The 22,592-nt window shown below is 54.8% G+C and overlaps 3 protein-coding genes across 11 annotated transcripts in view; 1 reads left to right on the top strand and 2 right to left on the bottom strand.

Moving 5' to 3' along the window:
* Positions 1–189: 189 nt before the first annotated feature.
* Positions 190–7,280, bottom strand: DCAF10 (DDB1 and CUL4 associated factor 10). 3 transcript variants are annotated; one of them, XM_032674868.1, is made up of 7 exons: positions 7,151–7,280; positions 5,705–5,818; positions 4,209–4,406; positions 3,564–3,766; positions 3,332–3,442; positions 2,292–2,437; positions 190–1,025 (listed from the first exon to the last, which is right to left on the bottom strand). In XM_032674868.1, the coding sequence occupies exons 1-7, from the start codon at positions 7,177–7,179 to the stop codon at positions 657–659; spliced, it is 1,170 nt and encodes a 389-aa protein (XP_032530759.1). In that variant the 5' UTR covers positions 7,180–7,280; the 3' UTR covers positions 190–656. The 3 variants fall into 3 exon arrangements, with proteins under 3 accessions (XP_032530759.1, XP_032530757.1, XP_032530758.1); XM_032674866.1 differs by lacking the exon at positions 7,151–7,280 and adding an exon at positions 6,236–6,645; XM_032674867.1 differs by lacking the exon at positions 7,151–7,280 and adding an exon at positions 6,236–6,645 and having other exon boundaries at positions 190–1,001.
* Positions 6,693–11,069, top strand: TRMT10B (tRNA methyltransferase 10B). Of its 2 annotated transcripts, XM_032674869.1 has the most exons (7): positions 6,713–7,751; positions 7,903–8,181; positions 8,370–8,522; positions 8,903–8,981; positions 9,282–9,349; positions 9,573–9,696; positions 10,413–11,069. In XM_032674869.1, the coding sequence occupies exons 1-7, from the start codon at positions 7,131–7,133 to the stop codon at positions 10,601–10,603; spliced, it is 1,515 nt and encodes a 504-aa protein (XP_032530760.1). In that variant the 5' UTR covers positions 6,713–7,130; the 3' UTR covers positions 10,604–11,069. The 2 variants fall into 2 exon arrangements, with proteins under 2 accessions (XP_032530761.1, XP_032530760.1); XM_032674870.1 differs by lacking the exons at positions 9,573–9,696; positions 10,413–11,069 and having other exon boundaries at positions 6,693–7,751; positions 8,903–9,007; positions 9,220–9,327.
* FRMPD1 (FERM and PDZ domain containing 1) overlaps positions 10,874–22,592 on the bottom strand; it is a 27,789-nt gene continuing 16,070 nt past the window's right edge. For all 6 annotated transcript variants that reach the window (XM_032674862.1, XM_032674859.1, XM_032674863.1 and 3 more), the window contains 9 exons: positions 21,000–21,125; positions 19,745–19,864; positions 19,345–19,481; positions 18,154–18,280; positions 17,713–17,808; positions 17,165–17,347; positions 16,640–16,787; positions 15,583–16,260; positions 10,874–14,600 (listed from right to left, as the gene is read on the bottom strand). In XM_032674862.1, the coding sequence (XP_032530753.1) occupies positions 12,379–14,600; positions 15,583–16,260; positions 16,640–16,787; positions 17,165–17,347; positions 17,713–17,808; positions 18,154–18,280; positions 19,345–19,481; positions 19,745–19,864; positions 21,000–21,125 (3,837 nt within the window). In that variant the 3' untranslated portion in view covers positions 10,874–12,378. The remainder of the gene's footprint in view (positions 14,601–15,582; positions 16,261–16,639; positions 16,788–17,164; positions 17,348–17,712; positions 17,809–18,153; positions 18,281–19,344; positions 19,482–19,744; positions 19,865–20,999; positions 21,126–22,592) is intronic.

The raw sequence follows: 22,592 nt of genomic DNA, 5'->3' as shown, positions 1-22,592 counted from the left end.
AGCTGCCCCACTGCACGAACCATCAGAGTTCCTCTGGGTCAGGGTCTTCCGCAGCGCTGAGTGAGGGGCTCGAAGGGGGCCTGCCTGCAAGGGGGGGCCTGGGTGAGCTTCAGCGGTCCCTCCCACCTTGAGCCACTCTGTGACTCATTTTTCTAGCCAATCACAACCAAATTCATATAGAAATGAAAGTAAAATTTCCTTTTCCTTTTTTTTTTTGTGTCAGTAACTGTGTTGCTTATGTAGTCAAGCAGCTGATTATCTACAAATCACCACCAAGTTGCTTCAGCGACTGAGGAGGAAGGAGAGGTGAGGCAGAGTCCAGCTCCTATGGGACGGGAGGCACCCGGGCCCCCTTTGCATTGTCTCAAACAGCCCATTCCAGTTGCACTAAAGGAAATGATCAAGTATCAGGGTACAAACACAGCAAGAGAGCAACTCGATGGCACAGGACCAGCAGCAGCAGAACTCCACTGGCTCTGGGACACGGCCGCAGGCTCGTGGGTGCAGGAGGAAGATCCGCGCGGTGCTGGGTTGGAAAATCCTTCCAGGGCCATGTTCCAAGACCACAGAAACCGAGATCCCATCCAGAGCGAGAGATTTTGGAGAGAGCTGAAGTACAACCCACGACCATCCAGGTGCAGGCCCCGCTGCCGTGCCTAGAACTTGGGCTGGTAGAGGGAGACGCGTCCGCTAAGGCACCCCGAGGCGATCTGACAGTGCGTGGGGGAGAACTTGGTGGTGAGCACAACGTCGTTGTGGGAGTACAGGGAGCGGATCTCGCGCAGGGGACTGGCCTCCCGCGGCAGGCAGTCCACCAGCTCCCGGCACTGCGCGTCGAAGCCCAGCAGGCGGATGCCGAAGCCGTGCGGGGATGAGATCATGCGGCCGTCGGGGCTGAAGCAGAGCTCCTTGATGTACCCCCGGCCCACATTGGCCTCCTCGATGCAGTGCGTCAGCCGCAGGGAGCAGCGCGGGGACACGGGGCGCACCGGGGCTCCTTCCTGGAATTCATAGACACAAGTCCACTAAAGGGAGAGGCAGAGAAAGGGACACTGAAAGAGAAGTAAAGCACTGCAAACACACATTCCCTCCCACCAGCCTGGACAGGTAACGAGTAGTTCATGGGACTGATGCTATTGCTGACCCGCCCTTCAGTGAGCACCAAGAACAGACCACTGCCTCGGCATCTCCCTCGCTCTGAAAGCTGTCCAGCATCAAAGCTGCTTTTTTAATTAAATGGGTGCTAGATATCATCTTTTCAATCTAGTTTTTATGTGCAAAGAGCAAAGCCTAATCCTTTGGTCAGGCACGTGCTCTAATTTAGTAAATGTTTAAATTAAATCTACAATAAAGCCAAACTCATTCAACTGTAACTTAGAGCTGACCACTGGCATTTTGAAGTCCATTTCCTTGGACTTCAAGGAAAGGAAAGGAACCTAGAAATGAGGGAGAAACCAATTTCTGAAGGAATGTTACGAACAGCTCTACAGCCAGCTTGTTTTTCATGGGACAGGCAGGGATCTTAATTATTTAATCTCAAAAACAGGTCAGTGACTAAGTTTGTATTGTGTTGATTCCATTTCAGCCAAAAGACCAAGTGTTCCTAGCTCTGTCCAATGCATTCTTCTGAACCACCCACAAAAGGAACAATACCAGAGAGAGTAAGGCAGACTCCAGGACTATGGGAAATTATAACTCAGGCAATCAGCAGTACCAACAGACGCAATAAAACATTTGCATTTTGAAAAAATCCTATGCTGTGTAGTGGTTTGGTTGCTACAGAACCAGCTTTAATGATTATAACCACTTTGCTAAGCTTCCACTCAGTCCTCTAAACTTCTGTAAGGGGTTACCATTAAAAAGAGTGGCTTTCTTAAAACAAAAAATCTCCAACAAATACACAGACACCAAAAAAAACCCAGCCCAAAGAAAACCGAACCAACCTCGATTTACATCAGCAATCCAACTAACTAAACTGTTTATTATTGGTCAAGTATTACTGCCTATTGTTGGTCAATTTGGGGGACCAAAGGCTCCAGCTTGCAGCTGAGCTGCAGCTGGTCTTGTAACTTCATACTTCAAGTAAAAGTTGGAAGTGGATTCTGCCAGGAAGATCATTAAAAAAAAAAAATTTTTTTTCATAATTTTGGTGCAAAATGACAAAATTTGTAAGCATGACTAACTAATCTATTCACATGAACATTTACCCTCAAACAATGAAATTCCAGTACACTTGTCTGATACATGTAACCCCACATGTTTTCAGGAGGAACACGAGGCTCTGGCCGTACCTCCTGGTCATCAGTGTTGCTGGAGCACCGGAGCAGTGTGGCCCAGCCCTTGGGGTGCAGCTGCAGCGACGTGATGCAGTTCCCACGATCTCTTTCTCCAGGAACCTCTGGTGTCAACACCTCCAAGCTATTCCTGGGTGATCCACCTGGAAGGGGGATCAGCTGTGAGTCTCAGTCCTGCTGATGAAGTGGGGTCACACCTGTGACAGCTGCACCCGAGTGCCAGGACAGATCCCGCCACTGTGACAGGGTAATTCAGAGGAGTTTCACAACACCTACAGCCAACACAGTCCTCATTTCAAACAGCTCCTTTTTTTGAAATTTGCATGCCAAAACCTGCATAGAACCACCTCACACCAAGAACCACGTCAGAGTCAACCTTTCACACTTCCACTCTTCATTACACTACAGCAAAAGCTGTAGAGTTGGGTTTTTATAGGAACTACTGATTCTCAAACTTGTATGATGTCCTCTCAAAATTCCTTCCAACATTTGCCCAGCTGCATGCAGCTTGTCTCCCTTGTTCCCCTCACCCACAGGTAGATCACTCCCTATCATTCAAGTAAGCCTCCTCCTTTCATCACTGTGTTTCAGCATCTCACCATGATGCACATAAAACTTAACATTATACTTTTTTATATTGCAAGGAATTCACCAAGTATTCATCCATTTGTCAAGTTCACACTGACTCTCTGGAAGTGTATCTCAGTTTTTCCCCTAAAGATCATTCACATGAATTTTGTTCAAGAAAAAACCACAAGGAACAGGGAGCACCTCTATGTAACAACAATAATGTACAGAGATAATATAAAGCTCCTGTTGCTGTTATCAGATTTCTCAGAAAAAAACCTGATTAGAACCCCAGGCTTTGGTGTGCAATGATATTTAACTGGTTTAACAGAAGTCATAGCAACAACTTTTTTTTTTATAACCATAGAGACAAAAATGCAGTTTTTCACTATCACACTCTGGCCTTTTCTGATACAAGTCAAAGTCTATGATTTGTTTTAATACATCTTTTTTTGGTGACCTTGTCCTACCTTCTCGCTGGGAGGACCGTGACAAGTGTTTCTCAGAAAGTGGACCCGAGTCATGCTGGTGACAGGGTGAACCCACAGCTCGAGGGCCGGAGGAGCCAGATGACGTTATGTCTGCAAACAGCATCACGAGGTGAGCACCACAGGCACGCCCAGCCCACCTGGGATGCTGCCAAGAGCACCCCACAAAACACCTCTAACACAGGGCTGCCCCAGAGCGCTCCACAACATTCACCTGAGCTCGACGTGGTCCTCCTGGCTCTTAAAATCGGGTAGCTGCCAACCTCTAAGGACTTGTTTAGGTCAAGGTCATGCAAAATCAGGAGATAACCAGAGGAGGTGGAGATGAGCATTTTGGAACAGTCTGGCGTCAGCCTCATTCGCATGAGAAAGCGGGTGTGAAAGAACTTCTTGTGGGGACATCCATCCTCTGTGCACCTGGACAGCGACACAAGCACAGGGCACGGCCAAGGTCAGCCCCGACTCCAGGCCCTGATGTCCTGCACCTGAGGGTCCAAGGTGTGCCCAGCATCCTTGTTCACCCCAAAATCTCTTTCTAGAGCACTGTCTTTATCCTACTTTTTAATGAAATGGCAGAAGTCATGAGTTCATATGACCACAACGAGGACAGAACTTTCTCCAAAAGGAAGAATTACATTTTGGCATGTCAGCAAAAATTTGGTCCTTTCAGTCACTGGACCTAACAGATGGGACATCACTACAGAGAGGTGATGCAAGCTCTTGGTAAGGGGTATACACTACTCCCAGTGTTTCAGAACATATTCCAGCCCCCCTCGAGTTTGCACCTTGTACAGAAGAGCCCTATCCTGGTGTGCTGCAGAAACGCCACAGCGCAAACACAGCGTATGCATCTGGGTACCTGTTGGTGTCCCAGATGATCACATTTCCATCGAAGCCTGACGTCACCAACAGCCTCGTGTTGGTGTCGTACTCGATGTTCTTGACCCAGCTGGTGTGGCCATGCAGAGTGCAAACTTTGGTGTTCAGCTTCCTCAAGTCCCAGAGTGCAATCGTTGTGTCGTCAGAGCACGTCGCAAACAGTCGGTTATCCAAAAACCTGGGAATGGCAGGGAAACACTGCAGCTGCTCAGGGCCTTCTCCAAGGCAAATGCTCTTGGGCAGGAATGTAAGCTAGCACAGAGATAAACAGAATAGCCACACACAAAAAAAAACCCAAAACACACAGCAGAATATGTACCAATAAAATCTCCAATAAAAGAAGAACTGTCGGGATATGAACCAGTAGTACCTCTGTAGTAGGAAATGAATAAACACACAGAGGCACAGTAAAAGTTTGGTTTAGTTTGGGGGTTTTTAGGCGTTTTGTATGTTAGTGAATCATGTACAAAAACACCGAGTGAAGACAAGACCTTGTTTGAGAACACACAAAAGTCATTTGGTTCACTGAGAAAATCAACAGGCAAAACCACCGAGCTGGCACTACACAATTAAAGCTGAGCACTGTCTGCTCCCACTAGAACTGAGGCCTGCATTTACTTTTAGAAGGACAAAGCATGCCGGTTTATGTTTGGAATTCATGCCCAATGAAGCATTCAATGAAAAAAAGCCCGACCTGAGGTAAATGGACAAGACACCCACTCAAAAAACACCCACTAAACATCCTTTATCTCAGTGCTACACCACACAAAAGCAGCAACAACCCTGAAAAATGAACAATAACCAATCACCATGGGAGAAATCCCAAACTCTGGTGTAATAAGCACTTTTGGTGTTTATTACAAGGAATTTCTGCAGTGCCACAGTGGCTGGAGTCCTGCTCATTAACCAGAACAAGGTTTCAGGTAACACTGCAGTAACTGTGTGCAGAACAGAGTTCAGTTCCTCTGTGCCAGACAGATGCACATTTTACTTCAGCTTTCCTGACAGACAACCAGCTGACGTAAAACTTCAGTCTTTTTCATAAAAAGGACAGCAAACTTGTGAAAAACACTGACTTATCTGATGAACATGGCACCCCATATCATATCTGTCTCTTTTGAGGGGAAACGCTCAGACTGTTCTGCAGTTTTCTTGAATTTTTTTGTTTGGGTTTAGTTTTTGTTGTTTTGTCGTTGGTTGTTGTTTTGGGTTTTCGGTTTTTCGGAGGGTTTTTCTTTTTTTGCTTTAAGAATTGAAGAGTAGCTGCAATATTATTAGAAGGCACCTTAAATTCACCCCTCAAAATCAATTCACAGATGCAAAACAGCTAAAAAAACTCTGATTTTAAAGGAAAAAATCTGCATGATAAAAATACTGGTGGATTTAGGCTCCCACTATTTTCTGCTGTCCTGAGAGACTGGCAGAGGATTGAAAGCATAATGGCTGAGCTGTGGCAAAACACCCCTCCTGACCTACCTGATGTTGTTTACGCAGTCTTCGTGGGCCTCAGAGAGAGTCTTGATGTGCTTTGAGGATATTGGGTCAAAGAGCAGGACTTCGGTCTGTTCACAGGCGACGGTCAGCACCGACCTGAGGGAGCAGAACCTCTGCGTTAGGGGGGGTTGCCCTCTGGCAGGTACCTCTCCTACTGTGGGTTCCCCTGCCCCCACCCTCTGGGTGTTCTGACACTGCAGTTAACACCAACTCAAACGCTAATTTGGAATATCTATTTGCCCTTCTGCAAACCCAGCGGAGGCTTTTCACTAAAGCCTTGTAAAACACAGATCTGGCAGCACCAGGGGAGCCCTGGCAGCAGTCTGAGCTGGGCACTCGTCAGCAGGGATCGAGGCTAACTGTCCTGGAGAGGGAAGGTCCCTGCTCTGCCCAGGGTCACCAGAGCGGCCTCTGGGCCTGGGGAGCCCCAGGTACACCTGGATGTCGATCCAGGGCACACCTGAATGGGCAGAGCCCCGGGCACACCTGGCCGGGGTTCTCACGCGCACCTACCCGTCGGGCGAGTACTCGAGGTTGAAGACCGCGCCGTGGGTGCGGGTGCTGAGGGACACGGAGTCGGCGGGCTGAATGGCGCCGTACAGCCCGGTCATGGCGCCGAACGTGTCCCGCGCCGGGTCCACGGCGGCGCCGCGGCCCAGGCAGCGCCCGCGCAGCCATGTGAACAGCCCCCCGGGCGCGCCGGGCCCCGGGCCCGCAGAACCGCAGTGCCGGGGGGGCTCGGGGTCCAGCGCGGGGCCCGGCGTCGGGTCCGGACCCAGCCCCACTCCCGGCCCCGGGCCCGGCTCCGGTTCCGCGCTCATGGCGGCGGCAGCGCGGCTCCGCCCCCTGCCGGCGGGGCGGGACACTGCGCCTGCGCGGCTCCGCCCCCTGCCGGCGGCCCTGCGCATGCGCAGCTCGGCTCACCCTGCCCCATGAGGCCCCGCCCTACACTGTCACGTGACCGCAGCTGCACGTGACCGGGGCGGCACCGGCAGGTTTGGAACCCCCTGAGCGGGACCCCCGACCCGGATCGCTCTGACCCGGGACCCCCCTGACTGGGACCCTGTGACTCGGATCTCTCTGACCCGGGACCTCGGGACCCCCCTGACCGGGACCCCCTGACCCGGAGCCCCCCTGGGCTGACGGTTCCCGGTCCGGGAGCTCCCTGTGGCCCTGAGCCCCTCAGAATTTGAGTCCAACTTTGCAATTGGGCAGTTATGATCCAGCCGTTGCGTTGTCAGCGTTGTACAAGGCTGAACCCTCTGTTTTGAGGCAGACTGATCACACACGGGTGTTGAGCTGTCGCTGGGCAGTGCTGCCCCTGTCCGGGGCTTCTCAGCCTCCCCTACCCTGACAGCGAGGCGGGCACGGCCGGGACAGCTGATCCCGGCTGCGTCAGCTTTTATTTATGTCTCCCCTTTGCCTTACCCCAGTTCACACGCTGACAATGATGCCATGGGGTGTGGGGGACAGTTTTCCAGGGGGTTACAGCCGTCTGGGGGTGTTGCTGCTCGGGACCAGGCATCGGGCGGTTGGTGCTGAGCAACTGCCTCTGCAGTGGTTTATGCCCGTGCCCGTGCGGCGAGAAAACACCAAAACAGCGCACGCTGGGAACCCCCTGAGCCGGGGGGGGACCGTGCACGAACTCCAGTGCCGCTGCGAGCGGGGCCCCCGGCACGGACTGGCACCGGGCCCGGCGGGAGAGCGGGCACCGGGGGAACCCTCTGCTCTGCCGGGTCCCTTCTGCTCCGGGGCCGCCGCTGCTCCCGCAGGGGGACGGACGGACCCGCCCGGGACCCACCCCCGGCCCCGGAGCGGACCCGCCCTCTCCGCGATGGCGGCCGGCGGCGGGGCGGCTGAGCCTGAGACCGACCCGGCGGACACGGACCCGGCGGGGGAGATGGATCCGCCGAAGATGGACCCGGCGGGGGAGATGGACCCGGCGGTGGTGGCCGAGGCGCTGCGGCTGCTGCAGATCGAGCCCTCGGCCGCGGGGCCGCGCTCTGGGGGCGCGGAGGGGGCGCTCTCGGTGAGTTCGGCGGGGCCGCGCTCGGTGCCGGGACCTGAGCCCCTCTCCGGTGCCCGGCGATCGCCGCTCCGGTCCCTGGCCATCCCCTCTCCGGTGCCCCGCGGTCCCCGCTCCGGTGTCCGGCGGTCCCGCTGAGTCCTGTCCCCCGCAGAGGAACGCGCTGCGGAAGCGCCGGCGCTGGGAGCGGGTCGTCGCCGCCCGGCGCGGGAAGCGACGGCAGGAGCGGCAGCGCCGGCGGGCCCGCCGGGCCCCGGGGCGCGGGGACGGCGCAGGGACGGCGGTCGGCAGCGGCCCCGCCGGGCCCGCGCAGCCTCCGCTCCCCCGGGGGAGGGTCCCGGCTGCCCTGGCCCGGGAGCGGCTGCTGCAAGCGCGGGCGGCGGGGCCGCGGCTCTGCCTGGACCTCGGTGTGGCCGGCGGCATGACCGAGAAGGTACGAGGGGGCTGCCCGAGGGGGCTGCCCGGGGGTCCCGGGAGTTGCTCGGAGGTCCCGGGGATGCTGCACCCCGCGTGTGCCCGTCCCTGCCCCAGGCAGGGCACCGAGAGCCTGGCGGGACCGGCCCCCGGCAGAGCACTGGTGTGTCCCCGATCCCACTCGGTGCCATCCCGCCCCGTCCCCAGGAGAGCGGCCGCCTGGCCTCGCAGATCCGCCGGCTGTACGGGGCGAACCGCCGCGCCGCCCGCCCCTTCTGGTTGTGCCTGACCGAGTTCGCGGCAGGGACGCTGATCTACGAGCAGTGCCTCCGCATGAACGACGGCTTCGCACGGTACCTGGTGAGAGCTGAGCCCTGCGCTCTGCAGCACACCCGGCAGCCAGTGCAGCAAAAACACCCGTGGTGGGGACTCCTGAGTCCCTCGAGAACTTGAATCTCATTTAAAATTAGATAATTGTTGCTGTTCTCCCTTCCTCAAACCACACCAAAGACTTTTGATGAGGAGAGAATTTAATAGAGTTTGAGATACGCAGTGTTCAGTGCCCATACAGAACCATTTTCCAACTGAAAGAGGAAAACCCAAAGCCAGTGTTTCTGTAGGCATTTATACATCCAAACAGCAGTGTCAGTCCCAGGATATCTGTGTCTGGGGGGTTGTTTGTTCTGGCAGATAGACCTTGAGCTGATGGGCTGCTCCTCTCCCTGCCTTGTGTTTTTCAGATGGATACAACTCCAGAGAGTTACCTGGACCTATTTCCTTTGGATGCCATTGTTTACCTCACTCCTGACTCTGAAAATGGTAAATATTTCACATGCTTTAGACAAGGGCTAAAGGTTGAATTTTAGGAATTTCTTTTTTAGGTGGTTTTGTGCCTCAGGTGAGTGGGTTCCTCACATTCCCAGTCCCATATTGCACAAGACATGCTGTGTGCTCAGATCTGGTGCTAAGTCTGCTCCCGTGGGACCTGTCTATCCCTGAGCCTCAACCCCCAGTGAGGGGGCTCTGCCCACTGCTGTCCATGGGAGTGGGGTCTGCTGGGAGAGCAGCATCTTGCAGGATTCACTGCTGTGTGGGGCTGAGCCAATGTCCTTTTCCTAGTCCTTGAAGACATCGATCCGGATAAGGTGTACGTGCTGGGAGGGCTGGTGGATGAGAGCATTCACAAGGTGGGTGCTACCTGCTCCATTCCCTCACGAGAGCAGAGATATCCCAGTGGGGTTGCTGCCACCAGCATCCCTTTTCTCTCAAATCCTGCCCAGACCCAGCAGTGGGCTGGGCCAGGCCACAGCAGTGCAGGTGCCACGAGGCCCAGGGCAGGTTTTGGCTCTGTGGCTGCTTGTGCCACACGTGTGTGAGGCCATGTGGCAGCGTGTCTGTGTGTCCCTGCAGCAGCTGACCCTGCAGAGGGCACGGGAGCAGTGCCTGCAGACAGCCCGACTCCCCATCCGTGAGTACATGGTGAAAGCCCCCAACTCCAGGAACTACCACTCGGAGACACTGGCCATCAACCAGGGTGAGGGGCTGCTCTGGGGCTGTGCCGGGGCTGGGGGGACACGCTGGAGTGTGGTGTGATCCTGCTGATCCCTGTTCCGAGATCTGTGTGCTCCCTGGGGGAGCTGTGCATGAGGCAGGGCACAATCTGGGGGGGGTGCTGGGGGGCTGTTGTTGGGAGGGTGGGAGTTCAGGGGCCTGTGCCAGGCTCAGTACAGGGAGGGTGTTGGTGTCCTGTACCACCTTGAGCTGCCACACTTGGTCACAGCAGAGGATTGCAAGCTGGAATTGCAAGGTGACTGGAGATGGGCTTGTGTCCTGGGCCAGCTCTAGAAAGTTCTTGACCCTGAGGTGGCTAGGGGCTCTGTGTGCCCAGGGAAGCCCTGAGGTGGGGTCTCAGCACCCAGGAGTGATGGTGGGAGCACAGCAGGTGTGGCCCAATACAGGGGGTACCATCATCCACACAGACAGGTGGCACAGGTCAGGCAAAATAGTGACCAAAGGCACCTTGGCTATAGTTGACACAGACTCCACTTTGCCCAGAGCTTCCTGAAGTCCTCTCCAAAATACCTGTCTGCCCCTAGGTGGGCTTCCTGTGGCACAGACTCTTCAGGTGTTACAGGGGGGGACCCTCTCTAGGTCAGCTGTCACCCCTCCCTGGTGTTTGGTGGGTGTGTAGAGCTGCTGGCACAGGTGTCACAGCACGTGTGTGACTCAACACCTCTCTGCTCCTGACAGTCTTCGACATCCTGTGCACCTACTACGAGACGCAGAGCTGGCCGGCGGCCCTGAAGGCTGGAGTCTCTTCTGGAAAAGGCTTCGTGCTACGGGAGGGAGCGGAACGGGTGGAAACAGCCCAGCACAGCACCGCCCAAGGAAACTCTTTATTTTGTGGTGAAGAGCTGCACAGGCAGGAGGCACCGGCATGACTGGGCACAGGGAGCACAGTCGCTTGTCAGAGCAAGGGACCTTTTCGGAGCAACACCTTCTACCTCAACAGTGCCACGCCAGACAATCTCCATCCCCCTGGGCAGGGAACAAGAGCTGGTGGAGCCTGGGATCAGTGAAAACTGACGTGAATTCAGTTTTGCTTCCTTGCAGCTGTTTGCTTGTGACTCCTGCACCTACACTTGTTCTGAGACAGGGAGGAGAGCTTTGATGTGTTTCCTTCATTTTCGTTAAACAGTGAGTAAGATGAAGTTAGGATTGCAAAGCTTATGGGAGAGGAAAATCCCTTCCCATGGGACAGGACAGTGCTGCTCCCACAGGAGAATGCAGGATGGGAGGCAAGGGCACCATGTCCCAAGAACTTAAACCAGTTGAAGACTTGGTGAGTTGTTGAAGCCTGTAGCTAGTTCTATGCATCTAATCTAAAATAAAACGTTTAGATCCCCATTGTGTCCTTACAGTTACTATGTGTGGTACCTTGTCATGTGTGACATGCACACGTGTGTCCTGCTGGGAGGTACCTGGGCTGGGCTGCGCCCTGCACAGAGCAGGGACACGTCCCACAGCCCCAGCTCCAGCATGTTCGTGCAGCTGTGTTGATGTGTTACCTCAGCCGTTGCTGCCAAAAGAGACCCAAAGCCTCATGGTCACTGCAAGTGAGACCTGAGGGCTGTCTGAGGTAACTATGGTTATGTGTTTTCATTTCTTTTCACAGCAAGAGTGTCTCACACACCTGGGGTTCTGCCCAGGTGGGGCTGTCAGAGGGGCCCCAGCAACAGCTGTTGGGGGGGCTGTTGTGGTTTAACCCCAGCCAGGGGTTAACCTCTGCTTATCCCCAGGTTAACCCACAACAGGGGCCCAGGGTGTTGTGGTGTCAGTGGTGGCTGTGCCCTAGGGGCTCTTGGCAAGCTGGAGGTGGAGGTGACCCCCTTGGGCAAGCACTGCAGTGCTGCCTCTCAGGAGATGCAAAGTGAGACGACCTTCACAGCTCATACCTGGCCAGGGTGAGCTGCACCTGGTGGGAGTGGGGACAGAGGCTGGTCCTTGCCCATGGAGGCCAGGGAAGGGTCACTGCACAGCTCTGACAGTGGCATTTCGGTGTTGGGGCTTGCTGGTTCCTTCTGGCAGACCCAGAGCTGTGAGTAGCACAGGGCTGGGGGGTCAGTCAGGGACTGCCTCATGCATCACCAAACAGAAAGAGAGTTGCTGCTGACACAGGAATTGCAGTGGAAGAAAGGGAGATGGTGCTACCTCCCCAGCCTGGGACAACTCTTCCTGCCCTCACATGGAAAAGTGGGTGAATATGGGATCACTGCATTCCCTTGGCCACAAAAGCTGGGCAAAGCCACCTGAGGTTCTTCACATTAGGCCAGGGTGGGGTTTGATGTCTCAGAGCCTGCCTGGGAATCCAGGAGTGGGTGAAAGTTAGGTCAAAAGGGTCCTGTCCTTCCCCACAGGTGACAGAATGTGGCTGAGACAATCCCCTGAGAGAGGACACCTGCACGGCCGCTGGGAGGTGAGGGATGAGCCTTGGGCAGGACACACACGCCACTGTGGTGCTCCGAGAGCACCCTTGGGCACAGCATCTCTTGGGGAGCCCAGCTCCCCATGGCACCTCTTGTGAAGGATGTGTCCTCCCATGGCCATCCTGGGGCTGTGGGGCTGCACATGGCCATGGGGGAGAGCCTGAGGTGGACAGAGGGCACACAGCTGGGCTTTGTGTCCCCTGTGCCATCGTGTGCCCCCACCCAGCCTGTCACAGCCACGGGGGTGCCCTGAACTGCTGCAGGAGACAGAAGATGGCAGCTGAGAGGGCCATGTGCTGGCGGGCGAGGAGCTTGGCCCCCAGCTCTGGGCAGCCCTGCCCGTGGAGCTGCTGGTGGACAGCCTGCACCAGCCCCTGGTAGGTGCCCACCACATCCCCCAGTGCGGCCCCCAGCTCCTGCTGCCTCTGCCTGCAGCGCCAGCAGTGCGTCACCTGGAAGCAAGTCACTGCCAGGTGAACCAGGCGGTCAAACGTCGCCCTCAGCGCCTGCTGCACCTCTGTGAGAGGCTGCTCCGTGCTCAGGAGTGCTTGGCAGCTGGACAGCAGGTCCCGGGAGGCCCAGCCCAGGGCACCCTTGCTGTCTGCACCCTGCTCTGTGCACTGATCTTGCAGGTGGGTGGCCTGGTTCCCGGAGAGCTTCCCCACAACCTCCTGGAGCTCCGCAGTGTAGGCTAGGAAGCAGGAGAAATCCGCGGGGCTCAGCCACACCTGGTCCTTCAGCTGCCCGAGTGCCTGGACATGGGGGTCCCGCCCGGCCACGTCCCCCGTGATGGACACTGGGAACCCGCTCATAGGGGTCCCGGGGAGGCTGCAGCTGCTGGTTGGGGGGGTGGTGAGGGGCCCCAGAAATGGAGGGGGGCTGGTTTCATGCTCCCCCTTGTCGGGCTGGTGGAAGCAGCCGATGTAGGGCAGGCGGCAGCCACAGCTGTCGGTGCCGTGTGGGGACAGAGAGCTCTGTGCTGGGGAACACAGAGAGCTCTGTGCTGGGGAACAGCCCCGGGGCGTCACCAGGATGGGGCAGGAAGGGGTCTGCTCACCCTCCTCCTCGTTAAAGCAGAGGAAGGAGTGTTTCACAGCCCTGTGGTCTTCTGCCTCTTTCCCCAACAAGCCCAAGGAAATTGGGCCTGAGGAGTTAAACAGCCCAGGAGATGGAGCCAGGCGGGAGTCCTTCCCCACCTCAGGAACCTGTTCTCTGGGAAAAGAAGCCTGTGCAGGCTGCGGCTGCTGTTGAGCCACATTCCCTGTGTGTCCTCTGGGCTCCCCATCACTATCACCCAGCCCCGAGCTGCTCAGCAGCTCCTGCCCAAAGCCTGCTCCAGCTGGGGATGTTGGCATCTCCCTTCCCACAACATCAGCCCCTGTGCACCCACTGGTTCTCTGAGAGGCCAGAGGCTCGAGTGGGACATGCACCCTGTCCTGTGCCAGACTGAGTGATGCGAGGTCTGTCCTCACCCCAAACGAGAGCCAGGAGAGGCGGGTGAGAACCCCAGAGGCACCACAGTCTGCCAGGAGCTGGGCTGCGTCTGGAAACCCCACGTGGCCCTTGTGCACTTTCCGTAGGGCCTCCTCATTCACCACCTGTGGGCTCCTCGCCCGGGACTCGGGCACGTCACTGCTGCCATCGGCACAGCAGCTGCCACCGGCTCTGCTCTTCTGACAGGGAGCTGGGAGCAGCCCCTGGTCCTCGGCCACTTCCTGGGCAGGGGCCACACTGGGGCCAGGAGCCAGTGGTGGTAACAAGAGTTCGTCAGCAGGGCAGCTCCCCTCCTGGCCACAGGACGGGGTCATAGTGCCAGTCTTGTGCTGGGTGACCATCACCTCGTCCCCCTCCTCCAGCACCCCTCGGGCCAGCCAACCCTCAGTGGGCACACGGCTTCCCTGGCTCAGCACCCTGGGATCTGTCTCCAGTGGGGAGCTTTCCTGGGCAGCTTCGCTCTGTCCTCTGAGCAGGAACTCCTCTTCCTCTGCAGACAGCAAGGGGGGGTGTTCTGGCAGGAGGCCACTGTCTTCCTCCCCACGCTGGTCACCAGGACAGCGAACCGCCGAAATGGATGAAACCACTCCTTCCATCACCGACTTTGTCTCCATGGTGTCAGGCTCCATCTCCATCGGGTCACAGCAGGAATTTGTGCCAGCAACGTCCCTCTGGGCCTGGGTGGCCACAGGAAGCCCCGTGCCCATGTCCTTCCCTGTGTCCTCACCGAGGAGGAGGCTGGTCCCCATGGAGGGGAAACTGACCTGGGAGGTGTAAGTGGTTTTCAGGAAAGACCTTCTCTTCCTCAGGCTCTTGGCATACATCAGCTCCTTCTCCCCTCTGTGCTTCTCCCTCACTGTCTGCCCTGGTGATGGGTCTTCCCCCAAGCTGTAGCACCTCAGTCTCTTGGGGATGCAGGAGGAGTTCTCTGTACCTTCCTGGGATGTCATATCATAGCCTGATGGCAAGAAAAAAACCACAGAAATCAGGAAACAGCTCCAGGCAGCAGAATATCCATATACCTATGCAGTGGGCCAAAAAAGCTCTCAGCACAGCACTTGGAATCACAAACACAAATGAACAGCAGCAACACCTGGCTCCCAAGGGCCAGGGGAAACCATCTCTCATGATCAAGCACCTCCCTGGTGTCAGAGATGTCAAGGAAAAGGCAGAGCCTGAGTCTGTGGGTACAAGCACCAAAGCTCAGGGTCAGTTATGAGGGCTCTGGACAGTCCCCTCCCAGGTGTGCTGGAGTTGTTTCACCTAATGGCAGATGTGGCTGTAACTCCCCAGTTAAATTTGGTGACAGCAGCAGCAGCTACAGGAGCACTGTCCGTGGGTTATCATCAACTAGAAACACAGCCAGAAATTCCCAGCTGGATATTTAGATGATAAAAACTTCCAGAGATGACAATTTTTTGTCTGAACACAGTAGAGTGAAAATGCACTAGTGCAAAAGTCAAAACTGTTTAATGGCACAAATTAAATTCTTAAGAGGTTCAGTTAATACTGACAGAGCAGAAAAAAGAATCCTCTCCCTTGTGAGGAAATACAATGACTGGGGAGCTGCTCAGCCTCAGGAATCCTTGATCCAGCCACATAACATGTCCCTGACCTGAATACGACTTTTGATCTTGGGAAACAATGTTTTACAGGTTTTGGCTCTCCTCAGCTCAGAGGAAGAGAGCAGAGATTTCAGAATGCCACACTCATGTGAAAACTGACTTTTCCTGCGACCCAGTGCTTGGATGTGATAACAAATCCCCCCGCAATGTCATGCTGAGGAGTGGCTTGTGGAGCATGGGTGTTCGAAGGTCCTTCAAAAATCTTGAGGAAAGTTTTTTGGAAGGTGATTCCCCCAGGCAGACTGATTGGAGAACAGGCAGCACCCTAGCCCAGGTGGGAGGAAGGTGACCTGCACCGCGCGGGTGTGGGGTTACCTGCCAGCGCGCCCGGAGGGCTGAGCCTGTCGGCGGCATCGTAGAACTCCTCCTCGGAGCTGGAGTCGCCGAAGCCCGGGGGCGGCTCCAGGACGAGGTGTCCGTGCCCCGCGGGGCGGGCGCTGCCGGCCGGGGACGTGCCGTAGCACAGGCTGTAGTAGCCCGCGGTATCCATCTCGGACAGCCGCGTCTCCAACGCGCTCGCCCCCGCGCCCTGCTCGGAGGGGCTGCCCCCGGGCCCCTCTGCCGCCGGCACCTGCAGGAAGCAAAAGTAGTCCCGGGCCCCCGCCCCGTCGGGGCTCCCCGCCGCACACACAGGGACGAAGCTCCTGTCCGAGCTGCTCATCTCCTGCACGGTCGGCGTGTAGAAGTGGAACAGCTCTGGCCCGGAGGAGGAACACGCTTCCAACTCATCTTCCTCCAGCGCGTCCATGGAGTCGCTGGAGCCGCTTGTCTTGAACCCCCGGCTCTCGGAGTTGGCCGAGTCGGACGCCTCGGACGTGCTGTCCGTGGCATTGTCACCCCCGTCCCGCGGGTCGGTGCCGTTCCCCCCGGGACTGCGAGGCTCCCCCGGCCCCTCTTCGCTGCCCTGTTCCACGGGGTGGTGCCCGCGACGGTCCGAAGAGGATTCCAGCTCCCAGGAGTCTTCAGAGTCGCTGCAGGCTCGAGATTCGTACCCTGGGATTCAAACACACGCGTCAGCCCGTCCCGTGCGGTGGGGAAGGGGATCAGCCTACAACGGGAGGTGCAGCCGGACCTCGGGGGTATTTTTACCCCAGAGCAGGATGCCAGGGCAAATTCCAGCTGACCCCTTGCCCCAAGACTCGGTCTCGACCCCCACAGGCCTGCCCCTATCACAGAACCGCGGAATCATGAAGGTTGGAGAAGCCCTCTAAGATAATAAAGGCCAGCCTTAATCCTATGTGGGCGCCACTGCGCAGCTCAGGGCTACTGCCCCTCACGATGCTGTTCCCCGGAGGGAATAACGCCTCCACCAGTGGGAGATCCACCCACTTCCTCCCCATCCTTTGGCAAAAAAAGGCTGCTTTTTTTAAACCTTCTTCAGCTGAGACACGGTGCAGCTGCTGTTTTTTGTCTGCCCACGTAAATATGGAGGTATTTGCATCCACAAAGAGTCTGTAGTAGCCGATGATGAGGCAGACGAGATCCTTTGCACTGTTTGATTCTAGCAGCAGAGTCAGCACCTGTTTAATTTGTTTTGGGGTGGGGGGAAAAGAGGAAATGTTAGAATAGACAAATATTTGTACCACAGTCTGCAGGAACATGCTGCTCAACGGCAAGGCACCCGCTCTCACCCATACACCCCTCAGTCTGTTTTTGCAGGAGTCACAAAGAAGAGAAATCTATTAGTTTTTCTTGGCTTTTGTGCCTTTGATGGAGGAGAGCAGGAAGAATCACTTTTCTCCAGTAATTTTTTTTTGTTCTTCCTATGAGCTTTCTCTCCCAAGTCTGTCCTAAGCCCTTTGTGCAGGTCACACCCTGAGCCCAGTGTAAGATTTTGAGAAGGCGGTGTGAGTGACTCCTCCCACACCCTCTGGCCCATCATGGCAGAGCCACTCACCTTCAGGTCCTGCAGGTAGATCTTGACCGTGCTGACTCTCTCAGACTCCTCGCTGAGCTCCACCCTGCTGATGCTGGGGAACTCGGCCAGGCTTGTGACAATGTTGAGCTTGCTGTTGATGATCTGGCTCACCCCATGCTTGGCACCCACCAGCAGTGCCACGTACGACTCCCTGTCCTGCAGCTGTAGGAGCAGAGGTTAAAGAAACCTCTTGTGAAGAGAGAAGAGTTCTTTTTTACTACGAGGTTTAAGTCTTTCCAGTGTATTTTAAAGAGTTTGTGAAGCCTTTCGAGATTTCTTGAGTACTTTATACAACACAAAAAATACAGACAGGACTCATCTGAAGAGCAAGAGTCACAGCTTTCAATTAGAAATTTTATGCATAACTATCATGTAGGCTGGTCTGTTATCCATTTCAATGGGACTATGCTGAGTTTCCCCAGCAGAGCCCCTTATCAACGTTTGCCATGGTATCTCAGGACAGGGAGGAGCAGTGTGACCAGTAGGGCAGCACACCAAAGCCAATTACATAAATGAACAGCTCGTACCATCATGGTGGCATTGAAGATCTTCCCACTATACATCTTCAGCTCTCCCAGGATCTGCAGGTAGCTCAGGCGCACCTGGGTTGCTGTGAGGTGGTGCTTCATTTGGCAAGAGAGGAAACACCATTTAGAAACAGGTACTGCAGGCTGGAAGACCTTCATGCAGGACTGTGTATCTGACCAACACGTTCAGCTCAGTCTGGACAGGCAACAGGGGTGTCCAGGACCATCCCACATGGCCCACTGGGCATCCCAGAGCAAACTGCAGCAGGACGCACAACACAGGGAAGTCGGGGAGTGTGGGCACAAATGAGGGAAAGGCAGGAGAAAAGCCCCAAGTGTTGCACAGGGAGGAGACCCGCAGAGGAGGGCCACTTCCTCTTTGGCCCCAAGAGACACTGCTGCCATGCTAGGAGGTCCCAGGGCTCAGGGGTTATACACTACCTTCTGCCGAGGGTCCAGCAGCAGCTGGTTCCGCTTCAGGTGGTACCCGATGGCTTTCTTGATGTCCTTCCCCCTCATGTTTCGAAGCAGGGTGGGAGAGATGAAGTTTTCGATTCCCCAGTCCCTCCTGCCAGAGGGAAAGGAAGGGAGCACAGGGGGTCCTGGCCATGCTGACCCCCAGCACCACAGGACAGGGCAAAGGCACCACACAGCCTCACGGGGCTGTAACACTCTGCTACCTGCAACTGCCCCAGGTCAAGAGAGGGGCTGGAGAACCTACACTTTCATGCAGAATGCCTGTTTGCACCTGCTTTTACAGGAGCTAATTCACAAGCTTTGTCAGCAGAACAGTCCCAATCTTCCCTCATCGTCCAGAGGATGGAGATTCTGTCCTTGCACTCACCTTACTTTGGTGACAAGATTATGACATTTCAGATCCCTGGACCCAAAAACATGAGCCTTGTGTGCTGCTGGGGGGTTTATTCAGCCCAGGTACTACCTACCCAGGAGGTGGGAACACTGCAACTGCCACTTGTCCTCTGCTCCCTGCACACAGCTGGGCACATCTGGCAGCACAGTGAGTCACCACATCTATGTCTGTTGATTAACAACTGGTTCATCACTAGTTCCTAAAACAGGGGGTTCTCTAGGGCAGGTACAGCCTAACAGTACTGACCTGCAGCACAGCACACCTGCTCCTTGGTCATTTCCCCCCAGATTCCATTAATTCACAGGATCTATCACTTTTGCCCAAAGTAGGTAGTTCTGGTATGGTTCTGGTGAATGAAGAGATGTGCTGGCTATGCAAAGCTGGTGATTATCTCCTCTCTCTCCAGCTACTGCAATCAATACTGGCAGGAGCAGCTTGGGTAATCATCACTGTGTGAGAGATCTGCAATTTCAAGTCCCAGCTTCAGTGACAGATCAGAACCTCCCTCTGTCTTGGGATATGCCCAGGTGTTCACTGTCTGTACTGTTCAAGTAGTTCAGCAGATTAAGGAAAGGGAGACCCATAAGGCAACCCTGCCCTAAAACAACCAGCACAACCAAGAGGCTGCAGTCCCTCTGAGTCACAAACAGTCTCCTATCCAGAGCCAAACACCAGGCAAACATTGAGCTGATGTCACGTTTAGGGGGCTCCTTCTTTTTCCAGGCTTAGTCACAACAGAACACAGAAACATGCGAACTTACTCAATGTATTTCAAGGACACTTTCTGTGCCTGAGCACACGCATAGATCCTCTCCTGTATGTGCAGAGCAGCCAAACGTAACGCCAGGCTGCACTTCATTTCCACAGCAAACCTTTCCTGGAGCACATCACTGCAGCTCTGGAGCAAAGAGAGCAGAGTTAGCTCAGAAAGAAGTCAGGATGAGACCAGTGACATGACACCATGCATCCAAATAAGGGTGTCACCAGCCAACCATACCAGTTGATTCAAGAATTTAGGGCAAATGAAATTGAAATGCTCCAATTTTAAGTGCTCTGCATTCCACATCCATGTAGCTGAGCGAGTCAGGCACACTGTGGTTTAAAGCAAAAATGAGAATGGGGTGGGAAGGGGTTCCAAAGCACAAAACACCCCAGTGTCACCTGTAGGTACAGATATTCAAAGGCCACTGGGTCTTCCTGCAGGAGGTCCAAGGGGTCCCTGGGGACAAAGCACACTCTGAAGAGGCACCGGTAGTCATGAGATTCTCTTCTCTGTACAACCTGCAACAGACACAGGGCATCACACCACAGCCCCTTCCTCCCCGACCGCACAGCAAGCGAACCCACAGGAGTCGCTTAAAGCTGCTGGCAAGGGGATGGTGCAGATTGTCCTTAGCAAACACAAAGAGACTTTGCTAGTGCTTGTAATTTTATCTCTGATTCTTCACTGGTTTTTGCTTCTCCCTGCAGTAGCTTGGAAGCCCTTTGACAGCAACGCTTCATCAAACACCCACTGATCTCATATGCTTGCAGTGTGACCAGGACAGAGGCTTTGGGTCCATGTGATAACAGCAGAAGAAGAGGCAAACTGCTCTGCTTTGGAGCTCAGTCACAAGGCACAGCAGCCCTAAACAGACGCCTGAATCATCACTGTATGTCAAGACTCTGAGTTATACATCAACACATTTTATTCTGGGCAAATCCTGCACAGCAGAAATCCTCAGGCACGTGTGCTCAGTGGTCTGGCAGTGTCAGCACCAAGGGACTTGAATTCAGTGTTCCTTGTGGGTCCCTTCCAGCTCAGGATATTCTATGTATGATTCCATGAATGCCTCTGCAGCACAGCAGATCATCAACCAACCCATCCATCAGCACAGCTGCGACACCCGAGCAGGCACTTCTGCACAGACTGGATGAGCCCAGCACTCCTTGCAGAGCAGCAGAATTACACGAGCTCATGTTACATTGACAGGACGCCAACTACTGAGTCAGAATTTAACCAAAGTGGCCCCTGGCTGGGTGAATGCTCTGGCTACTCGGAGAACTGTAAATAGTGAGGTGGTGCACAGCTGTCTAAAGGCTGTTTTAAGGCTCAAACACTCCTTTCTGGATGGGCCTACGAGACAGGTGGCACAAAGGAGGTGAGCCATGACTGCTCTACACAGTCCAAGCAACGCCAGGCCATGGGTACTGCTCTGCTCTCCGACCCGGGCGAGACACTCCCAGAAGTGCCATTTCTCCAGGGATATGGATGAAGGTCGTGGCAGAAGGGGTTGGCAAGGCTGGGGACAGCAAGGCTGGGGACGGGGCTGGGCTCACCCCTCTGGTGACACCCACAGCCCTGGGCTCTCCCTGCCCCTCTCTGGCCTCTGTTCCTGGGTGTAAGCCCCACTGCAGGGCCATGGGACACACCTACCTGTGCAATGAGCTCCTCCTCGTGCAGCAGGTGGATCTTGGCCAGGTTGTACTGCTCCTCCAGCACGAGGGCGAAGTGGGCAATGCTGCGGATGGACAGCTTCTCCTGCAGCGTCAGCACGATGTCCTGACAGGGGCACAGGGGTCACACAGAGCTCAGACGTGGGGCTGAGCACCACTCAGACAGCACGAGGATGTCACCGTGTGACTCCAGCCTGCAGAACTGCAGAGGAGCACGGGAAGCACGTACAAACAAAGCACAGCACATCCCAGCAGGTTGGGAGGACAATGCAGGGAAGCTGCACCTTGCCATGGTAAGAGTCCAGCAACATGCAAACTCCAAGGTGTCACAAGCATCAAATCCATTTCCTGGAGCTGCCCATCCTGAGCTGCCTTGCACTCAAAGTTTTACAGTTTTCGGTTGGGTGTTGTTGAGCACTTTTGTCACCCTTGGTCCAAGTGTTTCCTGCTCACTATTCCAGCTTTCTAAAGCTCTACAACACTTTGGACATGGATGCCACAACCTTGGAGGTGCACAAGGCCAGGCTGGATGGGGGCTTGGTGCAACACAGTTTAGTGGATGGTGTCCCTGCCCGTGGCAGGGGGTTGGGAACTGGATGCTCATTAAGGTTCCTTCCAAGCCAAACCATTCTGGGATTCTATGATGCATGGAAAAACTACAAGGAACTGGTGAAAAACACTACTTCCCTCCAATGAACAAGAATTTGAGAGCATGATTACAAAAATCTTACCAAATCTGACTGAAACTGGTGTTTCAGTTTTAATGGAGAATTCTGTCAGAATACTAAGTGTTATGAAAATAACAAGGTTTATTTTTGGCAAACAGAAAACATCACATAAGGCTTGACTGAGCACAAAGTGAAACAGAAGTCCTTGGACTCAACCAAGCCTCTTGAGGCAACAAAAATGTTTGACTCACCTCAGCTTTAAGCCAGAATCTCTCAAGCAGCAGAGGAATTTTTGGAAACACCTAACTTGGGGAGATTTTACCCATTGGGGTGTTTCTGGAGGGCTGCACTGAAAAACTGGAAAAACTTGTTCCAGGTCAGAGCTGAGAAACTCAGGTCAAAGATGAAGAGCTAATCCTTATGAGTGGGCATTCAAACCTCTCTTTACAACTCAACTCTCCATTCCTTATCACCTCCTTCCTTTATTTCACCATTTTCTTTTTCTCTGCCTTGTAAGTAGACCTTTACTCTACCTGAGAGACCATGAGGGTTTCGTGAAGCTTGGATGAACTAGACAATAAACTCCTCCTTTTTGAGGAAAGTTTTTGCTGAATGATAAATAAAAGCTTTTTGCCTTTCCCCTTAGAATTCTTTCAGCCTGGTAGCCCCAGAACATGTGTCCATCATGTGTCTCTCCCACAGTGAGAGAGGTGCTTCAGGACACCACATATCCTCCAGTAACTGGGCATGGGCAAATCGTGTTAATTCCAACACAAACACTGGGCAGCTCTAAAGATCAGGCTAGAGAAAGTGGAAGCGTGTAATCCTGTGTCTAAGCACAGCAGTTACAGAAAGGGTTGGATCGATGGCTCTGGGGAGAAGCACCATTTTTGAGGGCAATGACG

Source organism: Chiroxiphia lanceolata, chromosome Z (assembly GCF_009829145.1).
Source record: "Chiroxiphia lanceolata isolate bChiLan1 chromosome Z, bChiLan1.pri, whole genome shotgun sequence".
Lineage (NCBI taxonomy): Eukaryota > Metazoa > Chordata > Aves > Passeriformes > Pipridae > Chiroxiphia > Chiroxiphia lanceolata.
The sequence above is the reverse complement of the archived record's forward strand: the minus strand, read 5'-3'. Positions and strand labels throughout refer to the sequence as shown.